The sequence below is a fragment of the Poecilia reticulata genome, chromosome 15 (genome assembly GCF_904066995.2).
Source record: "Poecilia reticulata chromosome 15, P_reticulata-male-v2, whole genome shotgun sequence".
Classification (NCBI taxonomy): Eukaryota; Metazoa; Chordata; class Actinopteri; order Cyprinodontiformes; family Poeciliidae; genus Poecilia; species Poecilia reticulata.
The window spans coordinates 8,179,254-8,196,110 of NC_088844.1; the positions used below are offsets into that span (position 1 = coordinate 8,179,254).

The 16,857-nt window shown below is 38.9% G+C and overlaps 1 protein-coding gene across 7 annotated transcripts in view; it reads left to right on the top strand.

Annotated features, from left to right (window-relative positions):
* The window catches only part of kcnq5a (potassium voltage-gated channel, KQT-like subfamily, member 5a), a 129,631-nt gene that overhangs the window by 103,806 nt on the left and 8,968 nt on the right, over positions 1–16,857 (top strand). For 2 of the 7 annotated variants that reach the window (XM_081616152.1, XM_081616151.1), the window contains exons 9-14: positions 549–575; positions 4,337–4,390; positions 7,774–8,015; positions 11,311–11,419; positions 14,523–14,654; positions 15,511–15,627. In XM_081616152.1, the coding sequence (XP_081472278.1) occupies positions 549–575; positions 4,337–4,390; positions 7,774–8,015; positions 11,311–11,419; positions 14,523–14,654; positions 15,511–15,627 (681 nt within the window). The remainder of the gene's footprint in view (positions 1–548; positions 576–4,336; positions 4,391–7,773; positions 8,016–11,310; positions 11,420–14,522; positions 14,655–15,510; positions 15,628–16,857) is intronic. The other 5 variants (XM_008428850.3, XM_081616155.1, XM_081616154.1 and 2 more) reach the window with 3 other exon arrangements.

Genomic DNA, 16,857 nt, shown 5'->3' on the forward strand with positions numbered 1-16,857 from the left:
AGACACAAATTACACACAACAAGAAAAAAACTTGTATAATGAATCATTTAAAAGGTTTTTGCAGAGGCACCCCTAAGGGATGGGATCAAGGGGACCATCCCCCCCTCTTGAAAAATGTTGGGCTCCTGTTGGCTCCCCAAGAGAATTATGTTCAAGTCATTGAAAGGCATACATGTTCAATCAATAGATAATGTGAAACCCCCAAAATAAATCATAAAATTAAAAATAAATCAAAAAGGTGTCAAAATAAATAAGTAGATATATATTTTTTGTTGTGGCTCTCTTAAATTCTTACTGTCCTGCTCTGGGCACTCCTATGACAACACTGCAGGGCCGTCACTGGGTCTGTGGTCTTTCTCTGAGCTGATGCTGAACTTTGCTGTGCATGGCGACAGCTTGCATGTGCTTTGATGAAAGCTGGTTGTGAAGTTGTTTTGGCTGGATGCCTTCCCTAACCATTGATGGAAATATCCGTACAATTTTATTCTGCTTGAAAACTGATTTCTCTCCCTTTGTCTCCTCCTCCTGTGTCCCACTAACCACTGAAGGAAAGAGCAGGGCGAGACTGCCTACAGGTTTGTATGACTCTCAGTTTGTACGCATAAAACCACACAGACACTGAACATGCAGTAAAACTCAGATTAGTGCTGATGCTGTGTCATAATTTTTTATGTACTTTCCTCTGGTTTTCTGGGCTCTTTGCATATTTGTTGCCGTATTCATCTCTCATTTTGAAGTGTGCGCTATGGCTCATATTTATTTGTTAGCTTGTTGACATTTACTGTCGTGGAAATAAACATTTGAACCTCTGCTGATTTTGCAAAGCGTTATAATAGCCATGTTCATGCTACAGAGAATATCAACCGAAAATAATAGACAAAAAAGATATAAATAGAGATTTACTAGTCAACATCAACCTGTCAATTCTGATGTTGGCTTATTCTAATTTCACTACAAGAACTGTGACAGAAAGTCTGAAAACTGATGTTAAAATATTTTATTTGTCTCTTATTGTGAGCAACCACTAAGTTACAAATAGAACATTTTACTTATTGAAAGCAGAGACAAAAGTTGACATCTTATGGTACTTCTTCAGTAACATAAAGATAATTTCTTTAGTTTTTTGCATTTCAAATCCAGCATATTCCATGACAGGCAGGTTAAACGCTCTGAAGGATAATACAGAACAAGCTCAGTCTGTTACACAAGGACTCCCTGTTATTTGCTGAAAGTCTAGCTCTCTCTTGCTCTCTCACAGCCTCCACAAATCACAGTCATCTCTCAACATGCTATAAGAAAATTAGCCTCCTCACTCATCACTGGCATTAAAATCTGCTGAATTTGGGTTTTCTGTCAGGAAGAACTTGAAACCTGGAAGTTGTTGTTAGGCGTTCACCAACCACAAAATGATCACATGTTTAAGATTAAAGCAGAAAATCAACCGGTTATGGTTACTAATCATATTCTTGGTGCAACTTCAGATAATACTGTTGCTTCGCTGAACGAGAGGGGAAAAAAGTTTCGGTTTGCAAAGCGTTATAATAGCTTTTTTTTTTACTTTGTGTTGGAATACACAAAGTAAAAAGGCCAAATCAGCAGGTTTATTTTGATAAAGGTTAATCAAAGATGTTAAGATCTCTCTTTCTTTTTATTTCTGTGCTTAGTATAGCTGGTTTCTGTCTTCTTCCAGCTCATAGATACAATACATTCCACTGCATACAGTTGAACATGCACCAAGAAAAAAAGCCAATAGTATTTTGAGTCACTTGCAATAGTGCAGATGAAGTGCGACATGTGCTGTAGAGCAACATTGGGTGAAGATGCAGTATGCTTCTGTCCTGTGATATAATTTTCATGTTGAACTTTATCTTTTTCAGTTTTTAAATCTTTCTCTCCTCTTCCCTTCCTTGACTTGACCCTTCACCTCTACAAGGTCGATTGTTGTCTTTGCTGCGTGAGTGTGTTTGAGCATTTCTCATCTTTTACTCTGTAATATTTGTTTATCCAGCAAATATCATACTGTGAGGACCCGCTGCCCCAAAAGAAGACATGATGCTTAGGGTTAAGCACCAGGTTCAGGATTAAAGCATGAACTGAGTTTAGAGTTATCCATGTGCTGCTAATGGTTTCAATGCAAAGTTCTTATGAAGATAGAAAGACGTAACGTGTGTGTGTGTGCGTGTTTGTTCCTTTATTCTTTATCACATGCCTTCAAAGACAGAAGTCTGTACCATGTCTGTACCATTACACACTTTTTCCATTGAGATGGTATTTATATAACTCATCAAACACAAAGTCTAGCGGCGACTGACTAACTCTGAAGAAAGGGGGAGGGAAACGAGAGAAAGGGGATTCAAGAACAAGAGGAGTTAAAAAAAACAACTGAGATTTGTGAGTTTAATTACGCTAGTATAGTTTTTACAGTGCAGCGTCTCTTTGTCAACATTTGGAGGCCTTATGTTGAGCCAGCAGCTTCATCTGCATTTAAACTGGAAACCGCCGCACACATACGCAAGTGAAAAAGAATCCGTTTGCGCTCTCTGCCAAACACACAATCGTACGTCTCATTCTTCAACAAAATAGGACTTAATTAGGCTTTGTCGCTTCCACAACAGCTATTCCCCAGAAATCCTTCTGCTTCAACGACTTAGCGTAATTATGTTTTCCTTTCTTAGAAACTTTTTGCTGCAGCCAAGTCCAATTTACACTTGTTAAATCATAATTACCCGCACTTTTATGACACTGTTTTCTTTTCTCCACGCTGCCCTTTTTACCGAGGGAATACGTAAAGCTTTGGCGTTATTAGCGGTTTTACAGACTGTCGACTCTCGGCAGCTCGACGGCGGTAGGTGCCGTGGTAAACGGCCTGTGATGTTCGTTTAGCAGACCTGTAAACACCAGCAGTTGTAAACGCTCGGCGCACCGCAAAGTGCTGCAGCGGATATCAAGCTGTGTGTAAGTGAGTTGTGTTTTGGCAGCGTGAGATGAAGGATAACGGAGTTTACTCTTCGGGTTATGAGTGTAGACAGGTGGGGTATGTTGAGCTGGCTTGCCTTTTGTGGCGCACTTAAGTTTAATTCAGCCCCTATGATGTGGAAAATCAAGAAAATAAAAACATTGACCAATAAACAATTCGTGAAATTAACTTGTCTCTTTAGTTGCTTTCAATCTGGATGCTATCTGCAAATGCTTAAAGCTGTAGCGGACTATCTGGTTTGTTATGTCAAAGTCCTGCAGGTTTCAAGCTATTTGTTTGGCAGTGTGGCTCGGATAACAGCTTTCACTCCAAGCTAAGCAAATAAGGCTATCAAACATGTCACATTTAATCTAAAACCGGCCAAACCGAACATGAACACAACACATTTTTCAGCTTTTTGTTTGACAGATAGTGAGAAATTTGTTCAAACAGCAGTGCCTTCCAAAGTATCCATACTCCTTGATTTTCTTTTTCTTTTTCCATGTTCTGTCACGACACGATCCCAAACTTTGATTTATTTCATTGGAATGTTAATGCGACAGACCGACGCAAAAGCTTTACGTCACGGAGACGTCAAATTAGCGAGACGGATGGTTTTTAAGATTGTTTGACTAATAAAGAAATGTGCTGTATTGGATTTCTATTCAGCCTTCTTGAGTCAGCGTTTTGCTAACCCAACTTCGCCTGATTTCAGCTACATCTCTTTTGGAGAATGTCTCGTGAACTTTGGACTTTGATCAAGCCATTCTAAATGAAAGCTCCAGGTGTAATTGTAGGGCAGATTCTTGACTCGAGTCAAGTCTTCAGCTCCATTCATCCTCCTATTAATTTAAAAAGTGTCTCTGTGCGTGTCTTTCTCACAACTCTAACCTCTTCCACGTTCATTACGACCTGTGACCAGAACGCCTTACCTTTGCTTTGTCCCCCATCTAATATCCTTATTAGAACATATAAAAGTTGTTTTTTTTCTGTAATTACGGGCTAGTGCATGTGCTGGTCCAAATCAAATGTAGTGATGTGTAGCTTGAGCAGATAAGTACACTTAAAAGACAGAATTAGGATCATTCTGAGCCATCCTGTGACAGGAAAGAAAAATAGTCCAAAACCTTTGGCTGAGAAAATAGATTCGGTGTCAGGAAAATGCATTAACCATGTATTTCATCCCAACTTGAGAGGTTCTTGAGCTCAGGTGTGTATGCCGCTATCCGTTTAGCTTTTCCTCTTTGAAACGTGTCCTCTGCCCTTCTGTGAGTGTTGAGTGTGTGTCAGTCCTGAAAGCAAAGTCTCTGACCTCGTTCAGCTCAATTCCTCTTCCTCCTTATCCCTTTCCCTTTCCTATTCTCTCTCTCTCTCCTTTAGTAAGGGTCTAACTAATGGGGGACTCTTCAGAAAGTGTTCTCGGAAATATAGGAGGTATTTACAGTAGCATCTTCTCTGGCCTGGCCTAAGCCCAGAATATCATGCGAACGATTGACTAATAGCATGAAGGAGAACAAAAAAAAAACCTTCCTCATACAAATCCTCTTGGTCCCTTCTTTTATGATAAAAAAATAAATAAAAATTTTGTCTGAGACAGCTACTTCTGCCTGCTGCCTGCTGAATGCAAACGAGACCTTGGTTCCAAGTTACAATTTAAAGGGGAATTACATCAGAACCAGAATAATGCTTGTCATTATCTTTTTATAATTTTATACTTGGAGGCTTATTTTATTCCCAATATTTTGACCAAAGTTTTAAAGTCAAAATCTAAATTCCCCTTTATTTTATATATTTCTTTTCTTTCATCAATAAGTGCATTTTATGTCATTTACAGCATCGTGTCAAAGCTGCAAAAGAGCTCACACATGCTTAGCTTTTTCAGAGCCAAAGTTTCCTGTAATCATTTAACAGAGGTCGTAATCAGTAGTGCTCCAGACTTTTTGACGGTCTTTCAGAGTGTTGCGTCTACCTGCAGCAAATATTACATTGTGTTGGGTCTAAAAACCATCTACCTACGATATTTTGTATTTGACGGTTGTGTCTTTTATGGATTAGGAAAGCAATTAAACAACAACCTCAAACAGACCTAAGAGATGGGCTCTTGTTTTGAAGTCATCCATGAAGTTGAGTTTTCGTTTTAGACGTTAACAGATCACAGACTTATTGGGAGTAGCAGCTGTATCTGTAAAACCCCCCACAGCTCACTAAGAAATCAACTCTTTGGTCAGCAGGGCCTCTGAGTTTGCTTATGTTTGGTTGCCACGGTAACTCACTGCTGTACTGACCAATCGGATGCACCGTCATTTTCATTAACAGCTCAGATTACATCTACAGGTTTCACAGCAGACCTCGGAGGAGGGACGCTAGCTGTCGGTACCGCTAGCACACCTAGCTTTTTCCTGGTCTGGGAATAGAAAACAGAGGACATAAACTCAGCCCATTAATGTTCTATTTATCTGCTTTTCCTTCCTTTCTTCAATCCTAGACATATTTGCCATAAATTCAAAGTGAATTTTTGCGCTCAGTACTTGCATTTAACCCATTGACTGTCATGGACCCATTGGATAACATTTAAGCGATTTGGAGGTGATAATTAAGGGCTTTTAAACTCATGTTTTTACCCTAAAAATTTGAGTTTGGAGACTTTTTTTCTTTTTTTTTCAAACCAAATTTTGAAAAGGAAGTTCGTAGGAGTCCATCTCTAACTTGCAGGGTCAGCATCTGTCTCTAAGTACACTGTATCCTCCTCCAGACTGGTCATGTCTGTTTAGCAGTAAGTCAGGCAACTCCTACACAAGTTTGTAGCTAATCCTTACATTCCGACAAAAACATAAAAATCAACATAAAACCAAACGTAAAATCTGATTTTCCTTGACCGAGAGAGCGCACTGTGAATGTACACACAAGCTTTCCTGGATGAAAGCAATTTGAAAGGCCTTCAAAAAGTGGTCAAATTTATGTCAAATTGAATTCATGTAATTTTAAGTATTACATGAACAGCGAAATACAGAGAAGTGAGAATTCACTCAATACTGTAAACCATTGTCCACAAGCTGGAAATCTCATGAATTTCCTCATAATCTCTGCATGAGACACTGCAGCTCAGCAGAAGATCTCCTCTGGGCATTTTAATGCAGCTGTGGTAGTTTTGTAAATAATCAGCTGTTCTCATCTAGACAACAAAAACATCAAATGAATCAATTTGATGTTGATTCAAATTGTGACTGTGTTGTGATATAACAATGTGTAACATCCCTGACCCATTAACTGGTCAGGGATGTTACAGCAGTCGACTCAACTCAACAGTTTGCATGCTTCCTGCTTTACGGCTGCCTGTCTTGTTTTCAATCTTTAGGAGCACATCCTTTTTTGGTAAAAAAAAAGAAAAAAAAAGAAGTAGTAGTAGTAGTAAAAAATGTAGTTTTGTCATTATTGATTTCCTAATTTCTGTTCAGAATTATGAACCAGTAAAACTCACAAGAGATGGAGAGGCTGAGAAGGTTTAGTTGATTTAGGGCAAACGGCATGCAGTAAGACGCTAATATACCCTCACGATGGAATGAATGTTAAATATGTCTTGTGTTTTTAACTATTTATTTGAACTATGTTTTTCCAGAGTGGCATGCATGTAGTAGCAGCAAGAATCGGATGCACCAGTTTGAATATGGGGGAATTTCTCTGACATCGATTTAAAATAATTTTTTGAGATACCCATATAACACTCACATTGAATAAATTAAATATTAAAAACTTTTTATGTTTTCAAGTCTTTCTGTTATGTTTTTTTTATAAGGTTTTTTTTTTTTTTTCAAAAGATACTATTAATCTGACAAACGAGCCTCTGAATGCATCCACAACTACTGAATGTTTCACAATCATTCCACTCTGGGAAAGAGTTCAAATGAATCATCAGAATCCTAAAATTATTAACATTCATGCTAATAATAAGTGTTTGTAAACTTATAACCACATCTGCAGAAGATATGCTGGGGAAAAAATGCATATGTCTTTCTTTTTGCATGCTGGTCTCTATTCATTAAGTGTAGTATGACTCATGTTTTGCATTCACACCAATAAATTAATAAATATGTGACTAATGTGGGGGGAAAAAAATGTATTCTGTGTCTAAAGTTGCTGATGCTCCGAGCTTTTTGCTTCCAAGTGGTGCAAGATTAACTGAGAGATGAAAACAGTCCGTGGAGGATTTTGTCTTTTGGCAAAAAACCCCCCCAAAAAAAACACCTTCATAAGCAACCAAGGGGAATAAAAAAAGATATAAAAGTAAATCATAGTGAGGTTTTAACAAGCTTCTCTCAGTACTGGTGTAATTTGTTTAATATGGACTCAAAATGAATGTGGTGATGATGTATTAATGGTACCACGCTTTACATATCACCTTTAAAAATCTCATTAAGTCTGTTTTGAAAAGAGAATAGATGAATATATTATCAGCTCATCGCTTTGCGGCACCTCAGGATCCAGAGAGGAGGTGGTTTTTACTTTTTGGTGGCTTGGCGGCCCTTCTGGCTCTGTTTCAAAGTTTTGGGCATGTTGTTTGGATGGATGGGTTTTGGTCAGAGGGAAACGATGAGAGTGTTGTTCTTTGCGCCTGAACGTTTTTTCACTATCTGAGGAGAAATGATTGCAGTCAGCATCCATTGTTTCTTGTTTCCAAACACACTTCTGTCACCTCACCTCTTTTATCTCAAATCTTTCCTTTGCTTTCCTGTTTCTCTTTCTGAATCCATCAGCTTACTCCACCCTCTCTTCTGTTTTTTTTTCTTTCTTTTTTTTTTTTCTTTTGGCCGTCCCCTCAGTCAAAAGCTGAGCTTTAAGGAGCGGGTCCGGATGGCGAGTCCTCGAGGTCAGAGCATGAAGAGTAGGCAGACATCCATCAATGACCGCCAGCGCTGTTCCCCTGGCAACGAGGTGGTGGGCAGCAGTGAGCTAATGGGCGGGAGCCCCGCCAAAGTGCAGAAAAGCTGGAGCTTCAACGATCGGACACGCTTTAGACCATCGCTGAGGCTGAAGAGTCAGACCCGCACCGCTGCTCCAGACGGTGAGCATGGCACCAAACAGTTGGTTTACTCACCAGGATTCATCTTTTTTTTTCTTCTCTTTTCTTTTCAGCTAGTTAACTTTGATTAAACAGATGAACTATGTCAAAATCATCAATAGGATTTTTAACTTCAGGTTGCAGCTTTCAAATTTTAAGGATTTGCTTAAGGAAATTTACTAATACATATCAAGGACATCGGTTCACAAGACTGCAGATTTAAAATCACAGATGAACCAAGTGGACATTTTGTGGCTAGTTTTCTACATTTCATCTGCCAAAACTGATTTGGGACGATTTAGGTTTGTGTTGCAACACTACAATTACACCATTAAGAATGTTTCTTTCTAGCCTTTGTGCCATCACCAGTCATTAAACATTTGTAGTAGACGCACAGGCAATATTAAGTCACCTGTGAGAGAGCATATATACTCACGTCAAATCCATCCTGCCGTAACCATCTCAGGCCACTGAAATAGAAGCTGAAAACAACAGCTCTGTGCTTAAACATTATTGCATCAGTCAAATCAAATCAGTTTTTATTTTTGTAGTGCCAAATTACATCAGTCTGGAAGGATGCTAAGTAATTTTTACTTTTTAGAAGTATTTTCTGAAGGCAGAGAAAGCTGTAATATTTCATTAGTTTAATAGATAATTTCAACAACTCAATATTCTTCCACAAGCATCCCTTTGAGGATAATCAAGATGCTGATGTGGCCCAAATTGACAATGAGTTTGAGACTCCTACTGTAAAGCACAGGTTTGGTATTTTAACACAAAATATAAATATATATTTATATTCCACCTTTAAAGCGGTGTCATCTTAAATAGCATCTACTGTCTCTGCTTCTCATTTGCATTAATTTTAAAACACTAAAAATCACAAACTTATGTCGAACTGTGACTTCTTCCTTCAGTAACAACTTCCTCACTGAAGAGTATTGTGTTGATTAGCTCCACATTATAGCACCTGGCAAATATATAATGTGGTGCATTCACTAATTGGAAAAAGACAGAATTCTTGAGTTTCCCTGTCACCAGTCAAGGTGAAGATCCATTAATAAAAAATAAAAAAGTAAAATAATGAGTCATGATGAGTCAAAAATCTGCACTAACCTTAATTATGAGGATGATACATTATACTTGAAGATTAAAATAAAAGACAGCGGTTCACATTGCTCTGTGTTTGTCCTATCACAAACAGGATAGACCTCCATGTTGTGCTTCATGCTCGGCTTTGTCTCCTGTTTATTTTGGAGATGCTGGGGTTCTGTTCAGTGATCCCAGCCAAGGATCACTGTGAATACAGAGGGGCTGTTAAAATTAGATTTTCACAAGTTTAAAGTCATGAGATATTTACAGTTATTTATACAGTATATATATATATATATATATAAGTTTTATTCCCTGCTAAGCAGGGAATAAAACTTTAAATGACCAGCAGCGTATAAAGACCAAAACATCACTTTTTAATTTTATTTCCTTGATTCAGATGTTTGTAAATCACTCAGCTGTAAAGTTTAGCCTGATTTCTGATTTCTACTGCATGAAAATATATGTATCCATCCATTTTCTGACACCCTTGCCCCTCAGTGGGGTCAGGAAAGATATATGTATTTTTTTCTAATTTCTGGATACATTTTAAATTTGTACTACCTACAAATAACTCTCCCCCCCCCCCAGATAACTGGCCTGAAGTAGAAATAAAACGAAATGAAAAAGTAATTGCATAGCCCAGCATCCTAACATTTCTCTTTTGGTTTTGGTCTCCCGTTACTCTCATGTAAAACTTGACTGAAGAAGGATTTTCAGCACCTTTTGCTGTTGCCAGATCAGTTTTGTTTGTTTGTGTCGGGCCCATTTCTCAAGAGTTTATTTCCATTAACGGTTCAATTGACATGCACTCAGACAATTGAATAAGATCCCAGAACAGCCTCCACAGGAAGTGAAACCCATCTGAGGAAACATTACAGTGAGGGAGTTGGATAATTTGTTGAAAGCAGGACTGAGAGACTTATCTTTTATTATTATTATTATTATTATTATAACTTGTTTGTGTTTCGTAATCCATCTAGATTAGTCCACATTCAGTTTATCATTAAAAAAATGTACAAATGTTTTTTTTTTTTTTGTTCTTCTAAACTCTCCCCATGTTATTTTTACCCCATAGGATTTACTGGATGATAGGAAATCTCTCAGCAGGACAGAATAGAAAGAAAGCGCTGAAGTTTTTTCCTCACAGCTTGCAGTATCTGTATTAACTAAAGACAGAGATTTGAAATATACACTCATTATTTTCTTCTTCAAACTTTTTCTGTTCAATTCAAAGGCAAATTAAATGCCATTGACCCATCTCATCCAAGTACCTCCAAAGACCTGTTGTTGATTGCGATGCTGTGGGCAGGAAGGATTTCTGGTAACAGCCATTCATGCCACACAGACGTCTTTTTAAATCTCTGTCTGGTTCAGAGAGATGTTGGAGTTGGGGATAATATCCTTTCCCTCTAAGATCAACAAAAGAGGTGGTTTGAACTTCCTCCTTCTCTGTCTGCTCTTTGGTGCTGTTCTACATCAATGAAACCTCCTTTTCAGCTCATTGGGGATCTCTAGGTTGCAGTTCAGGTGTTATTTGAGCTGTTAGATGCTAAACAGCCCCTCCTATTTGTAAAAAACAATATCTTGTTGCCATGGTTATGCATCACGACGACTGCTCGAAAGCCAAAAAAAAAAGTAAGGATAAAAATCCTTCCGGCTGCACGGCATCCAAACACAGAGGGAATGATTGTCTAAACATGCAATGCTTTGACTAAAGAAATATAAAAGCAAAAGTCTACAAAAAAAGAACAAGCAAAGCAAACCTACTCTAGCATGCTGCTACCATGAATGATGCAATTCTGAAATTAATTACAGATCAATTTTTATAAGAGTATTCCACGTCAAACTCATTGTAAATGAGGTGGGTGGGTGGGTGGATGGATGGATGGATGGATGGATGGATGGATGGATGGATGGATGGATGGATGGATGGATGGATGGATGGATGGATGGATGGATGGATGGACCTCCTAAAACCTTACATAGTTCAGTTGGCAAATCGCTTCTAATTCCTAATACTGCCATCCAGACGGACCATAAATCTTCACCTGCTTAAGGCCAAATAGTATCAGCTTTAAAAAGAATTCTTGACGTCTCCTGCAGAGACCCGCGTTGAAGAAAGTGCTTTATGGGTTTCTCGGACTGGAAATGATTTTCTACGGGCCTGTGCTGATTGATGGATCAGTGCTGCTGTCTCTTGCAGTGGACCCAGGCATGACCACGGACGATTCCTTCGACGAGAAAGGTTGCCATTGTGACATCACTGTGGAGGATCTTTCAGCTCCGCTAAAAGCGGTCATCAGAGCTGTCAGGTAGGCTGGAAATAAAAACACACGAGTTTGAAAGTTAAAGATAATTCCTCGCCTTAGGATAATCCAGATGCCCTACTATTTTGTAAACAAATTTGTTCAAGAATTGGCAACAATTCGGCATGAAAAGGACGATGATTCTCGCTGCATAGCTGTCGAACGGTCACGATGCACTTGTCAACCCCTGACCGCAGTAGTAGTGCCCAGAATCATCAACACTTGGCATTAATTTAAGACCAAAGTTCAATAAAACGAGGTGGACTCCTTTACGAGATCCTTAACTTAGACGGCTACATTGTCGTTATTTGTCTGGCAGAGAAAACAAGCTCAGAACGAGTTATTAGTTTGGCATTTGAACACCTTTTTGTTTTCCACGCAACATCGCTAAAGTCCTTTGATTCCCATCTCTTTCGCTTTGAGAATCGGATCCACACATGCACAAACTGTGCCTCTGTCTTCTAGCGTCCACTCAGCGGGCCGCCTCCATAGGTTGCCAGATCCCAGCTCTTTCCCAGGGTTTCAGGTTGAGGACCGGACACCCCGTCCCCCAGTTGGGTCTGTTTTTTCAGCGGGTTGTCTGTCTCGGGGTGTTTCCATTAAAACTGTGAACCAAACAGACAAGTGGAAACCAGCAGGGAATTTAAAGGAACAAAGACCATGGATCTTCTTACCTACATCAATATTGTTCATCCATCAGTGCCTCCCTTCAGCAAATGGAAGTAGTCATTTGAATTTGAGGTGTTAATTTTTAGCTGTTGTGAAATTCGACTAATTTAGTTTTTGAACAGAAGATTTTGAGACAGACATCAATTATTGAAACCCCTGCAGATTTAGTTTTAAGCATTTTTTTGATCAACCAATAACTTCTTTTTCAGCAATTAAACCTTCATCTCTCAAGACAAATACACTAATACCCTTCTTAATAATCAGATCTTTGTTTTCATTAGTATTTTGATGATTTATCTTAGATGATGAGCTCTAAGTCTTCAAGGTTGGAAAAACCTCCTTACCTTCACTCTAACATGATCTCAATCCTCCATTTCTTTATCAAAATAAAACTGGGACTCTGACTGAGTCTTCAGTTTTTATGCAGCCCAAACTTGGAACAAACTTCCAGAAAACTGTAAAGATGCTGAAAGACCGAGTTTGCCACTTTGAGATTTAAGTTCAGACCTTGGATGGGTAAAATGTGTTTAAACCTGATATTACTGTTCTTCCTGGAGCTCAGCTCAGAAACACGTTGATAGAAATATTGATTTAAAGCCAAATCTGCTCAATTGTGTGTTCTTAATTCAATCACACAAAAAAAGTAAACAGAAATAAGAATTGAAGTCGATGATCAGCAAGCTGCTGCTGCCATCTGCTGGTCTGTCTTAGCAATTGCATCTCATCAGATTTTTTTTTTCACTTGTCTTAGTTCCATCTTGAGTAGCGGTTCTCAACGTGGGCGGTACCGCCCCCCAGGGGGCGTTCAGAGGACGGCAGGGGGCGCTGGCCGACATTTTTACAAAAGGGGGGCGCTGGGATGCTTTTGGGGGGCGTTTGGTCTAAGGTAAACTTTACACCGTAAATCCACAACAATACCAGTTTAGACTTTGAGCAACTTGGTAAAACTGTATTGTGTAACATTAAATCATGCTTGGCTGCAACTGTATCAATGGCAGCTCTTCTTCTATTCAGTGTTTGTAGTTTCATGGCTCCGCTCCGCATCAGTTCAGCGTTACACCAGCTGATGACGCTGCTGTGATTCACTTTGTCTGGTATTTATGTAGGCTACATATGTTTTGGCAGTTCTGTGATCATGTCAAAGCAGCAATTTATATTAAAAAATGTTTTATTTCCGTTTGAAAGCTGCCCGCTTCCATGGATGGACAACAGAAAATCGCTCTTATAAACATGTAATTACTAAAATCAAGATACCCTGACTTTGTATCCCTCTGAAAAATGAACCCATTTAGGTAAAGAAATCCCTCCATGGGTGATTCCACGATAGAGAGCGTTCATTTTATAGCGTTAACACGGTGCTGCAAGTGGTCCGGTATGAAACGGGGGTAATAGAACAACACAGCACTTTTAAATTTCAATAATCAGAATGCAGAAATTGTCGCATTGTTTTAAAAGGTTCATGTCAGTCTGCCTTTTCGACATGTTTCCCGACCGCCCTGCATCTTAGGGATTAAAAAAAAAAAAAACGCCGCGCACATTGCGCAAAACTCTAAAACATGACAAGTGGGACATAAAATGGAGCGACGAACTAGATGTGAATTATGGCATAAAAACAGAGAATCCGACGCTGAACATTGAAAAATACACACATGATGTGAAACACATGATGATTAGGCGGCGCAGCAGGTAATGAGTGAAAATTACTGATGGTCAATAAACGATCAAATAAATTTAGCAACAGGAAAGAAACTATAAGTGGGCATAGCAATAAACCGAGAGGATAAAACTAATCAAATGAAACTAAATGGAAATGAATGAAAAACAAAATGCAAGAATAAACTAAGAAACTAAAGTAAATACGGAGGAATAAATTATGGCAAGACCTTTCGAGCAATAATTAATACAGAGACTGTATGGTAAGAATAAATAGACACCATTTCCAGATAAAAGGTAAAATAATATTGCTGAAGTGCCATGGGCAGGGGCGCAACTACACATTATTCAGGTGGATGCGAAAACATAAATCGGCGCCCCCCCAAGAAGGAGCGTAGAAACATACGCTCGCCTCACCCCCCAACCCCCCCTCCTCCAGACGCAGATACGTTTAGGGCAAAACTCGCTACATTTACCCCGTTATGTGCGCGAGGTGAAGGAGCGTAAGGGGCGCGAAGTGTACGGGAAAACATAACCGGTGCGCCGATTCAAAACATCTACGATAATGATAGTAATATTAATTGTCAGTGCAAAGTAACCTACAAATTCTTTGGTGGGGGGCGGTGAGGGACCTGGATTAGGGCTAGGGGGGCGCTGGCCCAAAAAAGGTTGAGAAACACTGATAGAGGCAAGTTCCATTAATGCTACACATCAAGACACTTTAAAGAAAGATGAAGTTAAAGTCAAATTCCACCTGGTTCTCTGTGTGTTTTGTGTTTTTGTGTAGGATCATGAAATTTCACGTAGCTAAGAAGAAGTTTAAGGAGACTCTGCGTCCATATGATGTGAAGGACGTGATTGAGCAGTACTCTGCTGGACACCTGGACATGCTCTGCCGCATCAAGAGCCTTCAGACGAGGTCAGGAAACTCTGACATAAAAACACACACAGTCACAAAAACTTTACGTTGTAATTCTAGAATATTTCCAACCTTTCTCCAAAGGTTATTGTTTAGTTAAGCAATGCTATTTTTACAGGACAGTGAAATTTTTCGGCTTTATTAGAAACATTTTCTCTTGCTGTGCTCTCTATTGTTAATGGTCTCTGTTATACTGTACATATGTATGAAGTTTAAAATTGAGCTCATTTACATCAGTAGCATGATCATACATTGAAAAATGTCTAAAAATACAAACTTAAGTTGAGATTATTTAAGGGAAAGAAAATCTTACATTAAAACAACAATATGTAGCTTTTAGCTACATATTTTTAGCTAACAGGTGGCATGCTAACTAGCCTTTGCATTCATGACAGGCGCCATTGTGATCAAGGGTCTCCAGGTTCTACAAACAGAGGCTGCATAGTCGTAAAACTTTAAGATGATGAATATGAAGAATGTGTTGTTTTATCTTTTTTTTTAGAGATCCCTCTAACTGGAGAGTATGTATTTAGAAAACCTACATTTTCATTTGTAGTAGTGGAACAGAAAATGGATCTTTCTGGTTTGCCTCTAAACTGACAGTTGGCCTGTAGACAGATGTCTTTACCAGGAGTCCTAATAATTTGAAGGTTACCCTCATTACCAGTTTAAGCACCCTACTTACCAACATTTTGCGATCGCAAATAGTTTTGCAGATGTCACTGAAATACTTGAATGATATTTTTTGGATGCAAATTACTTCAACAACAAAAAAACATCCTACTTCAGGATTCTTACCCAACCAGAGTGTCTTTGTTTCCCTGTGTGCATGTTCAGTTTCTTTTCTTTCCACCAGACTGGATACAGTAGTTGGACCCCCTCCAAGGTCATTAAGAGGTCGTATCAAGACGTTTTCTTCTTCCTTGCTGCATTCATATTACAGCCAGAATCAGAGGAAACACTCAGCGTCTGGGTTAGAACTGGCCTGCCCTGGCTCCCTGGCTCCCCTTTTAACATGGCTGGATGCAGCCTGGGTCAAACGACACTATGATGTAAATTAAGTCTGATTTGTTTGAAATACCACCATATTTGTAAACTCAATGCAACTCAATTTCCTCTAATAAATTGTTGCAGAATATTCATATGTTACAAGTGCAGGTTGACCCAGGTTTAGCAGGACGTTGTTTTCCTTCATCTAGAGTGAAAACCACCATTCTCCAATGGTGGTTAGAATTCTTTAGGAATTCTAACTTAATTTTATTTTTTTTTTTACCTCAGTGGTGCTATAGTAAACTTGTCACATATTTCATAACCAAAAGACAGTGAAATAAATACCACAAAATATGATTAAATTTTTGACCAATATTTCCCATCCCTAGTGGTCAGATAAGATCAGCTAAATCAATAATCTGCTGTTGTTTTGTTGTGTTTGTTTTGTCACAGTTTTCCCCCACATTATTCCCCCACATTAAAAAACCTGTAAGACAAGTTAAACTTGACAATATCTCATTGTAAAATTATAAACCTAATCTGAACAAATGAAGGGCCTTTTCTGTAGGCGTTGTGTGGTTGTTGTAAATATAACAAGAGCTATATAGAGGTGTCTTTAGAGACATGACTGCATAATTTGCTATTTTGTCATCAACCCAGACAAATTAAATGCCCGTTTGTCAGCCGTTTTCAGAATTGAGCTGCATTGTGAACTCAAACCCTCTTATTGCTCCTATTAGACTTTGCTTGATGGTGGGTAAAAAGTCGGGCTTTGTTCTTCTCCAACATTTCCTGCCACCAGAGGGCGACATACTGCAATTCTAAATTGGGACTTCAGTGACTTGTCGAGCCTGATGATGACCCAGTGAGCCTCTGCTGTAATGCTGAATAAGATTCAGATCTACAAGGGATTCAAGTCATCAGTTGGACTCCTGAGAAATGACACACTGCATGTTTAAAGTATCAGACAGAGTCCTGCCATGAAGCCATTTTGATGTAGAATAGCAGTTTGATTATTTTGAAGCAAAGAGCCATTTGCTTCTGCAGCCAGTTAATTTGGTGGCAGTGAAAAAATGTTTTACCAAACGAATTGTTGTCTCGTGGAGCTGACACAAACCAGTGCTAATCTGCTCGCAGGTCAAGGGCTGACACAGTTTAGTTCTGTCTCAATAATTTACTTGATCATCTCAAAATGACATGCTTTCTTTGTTGC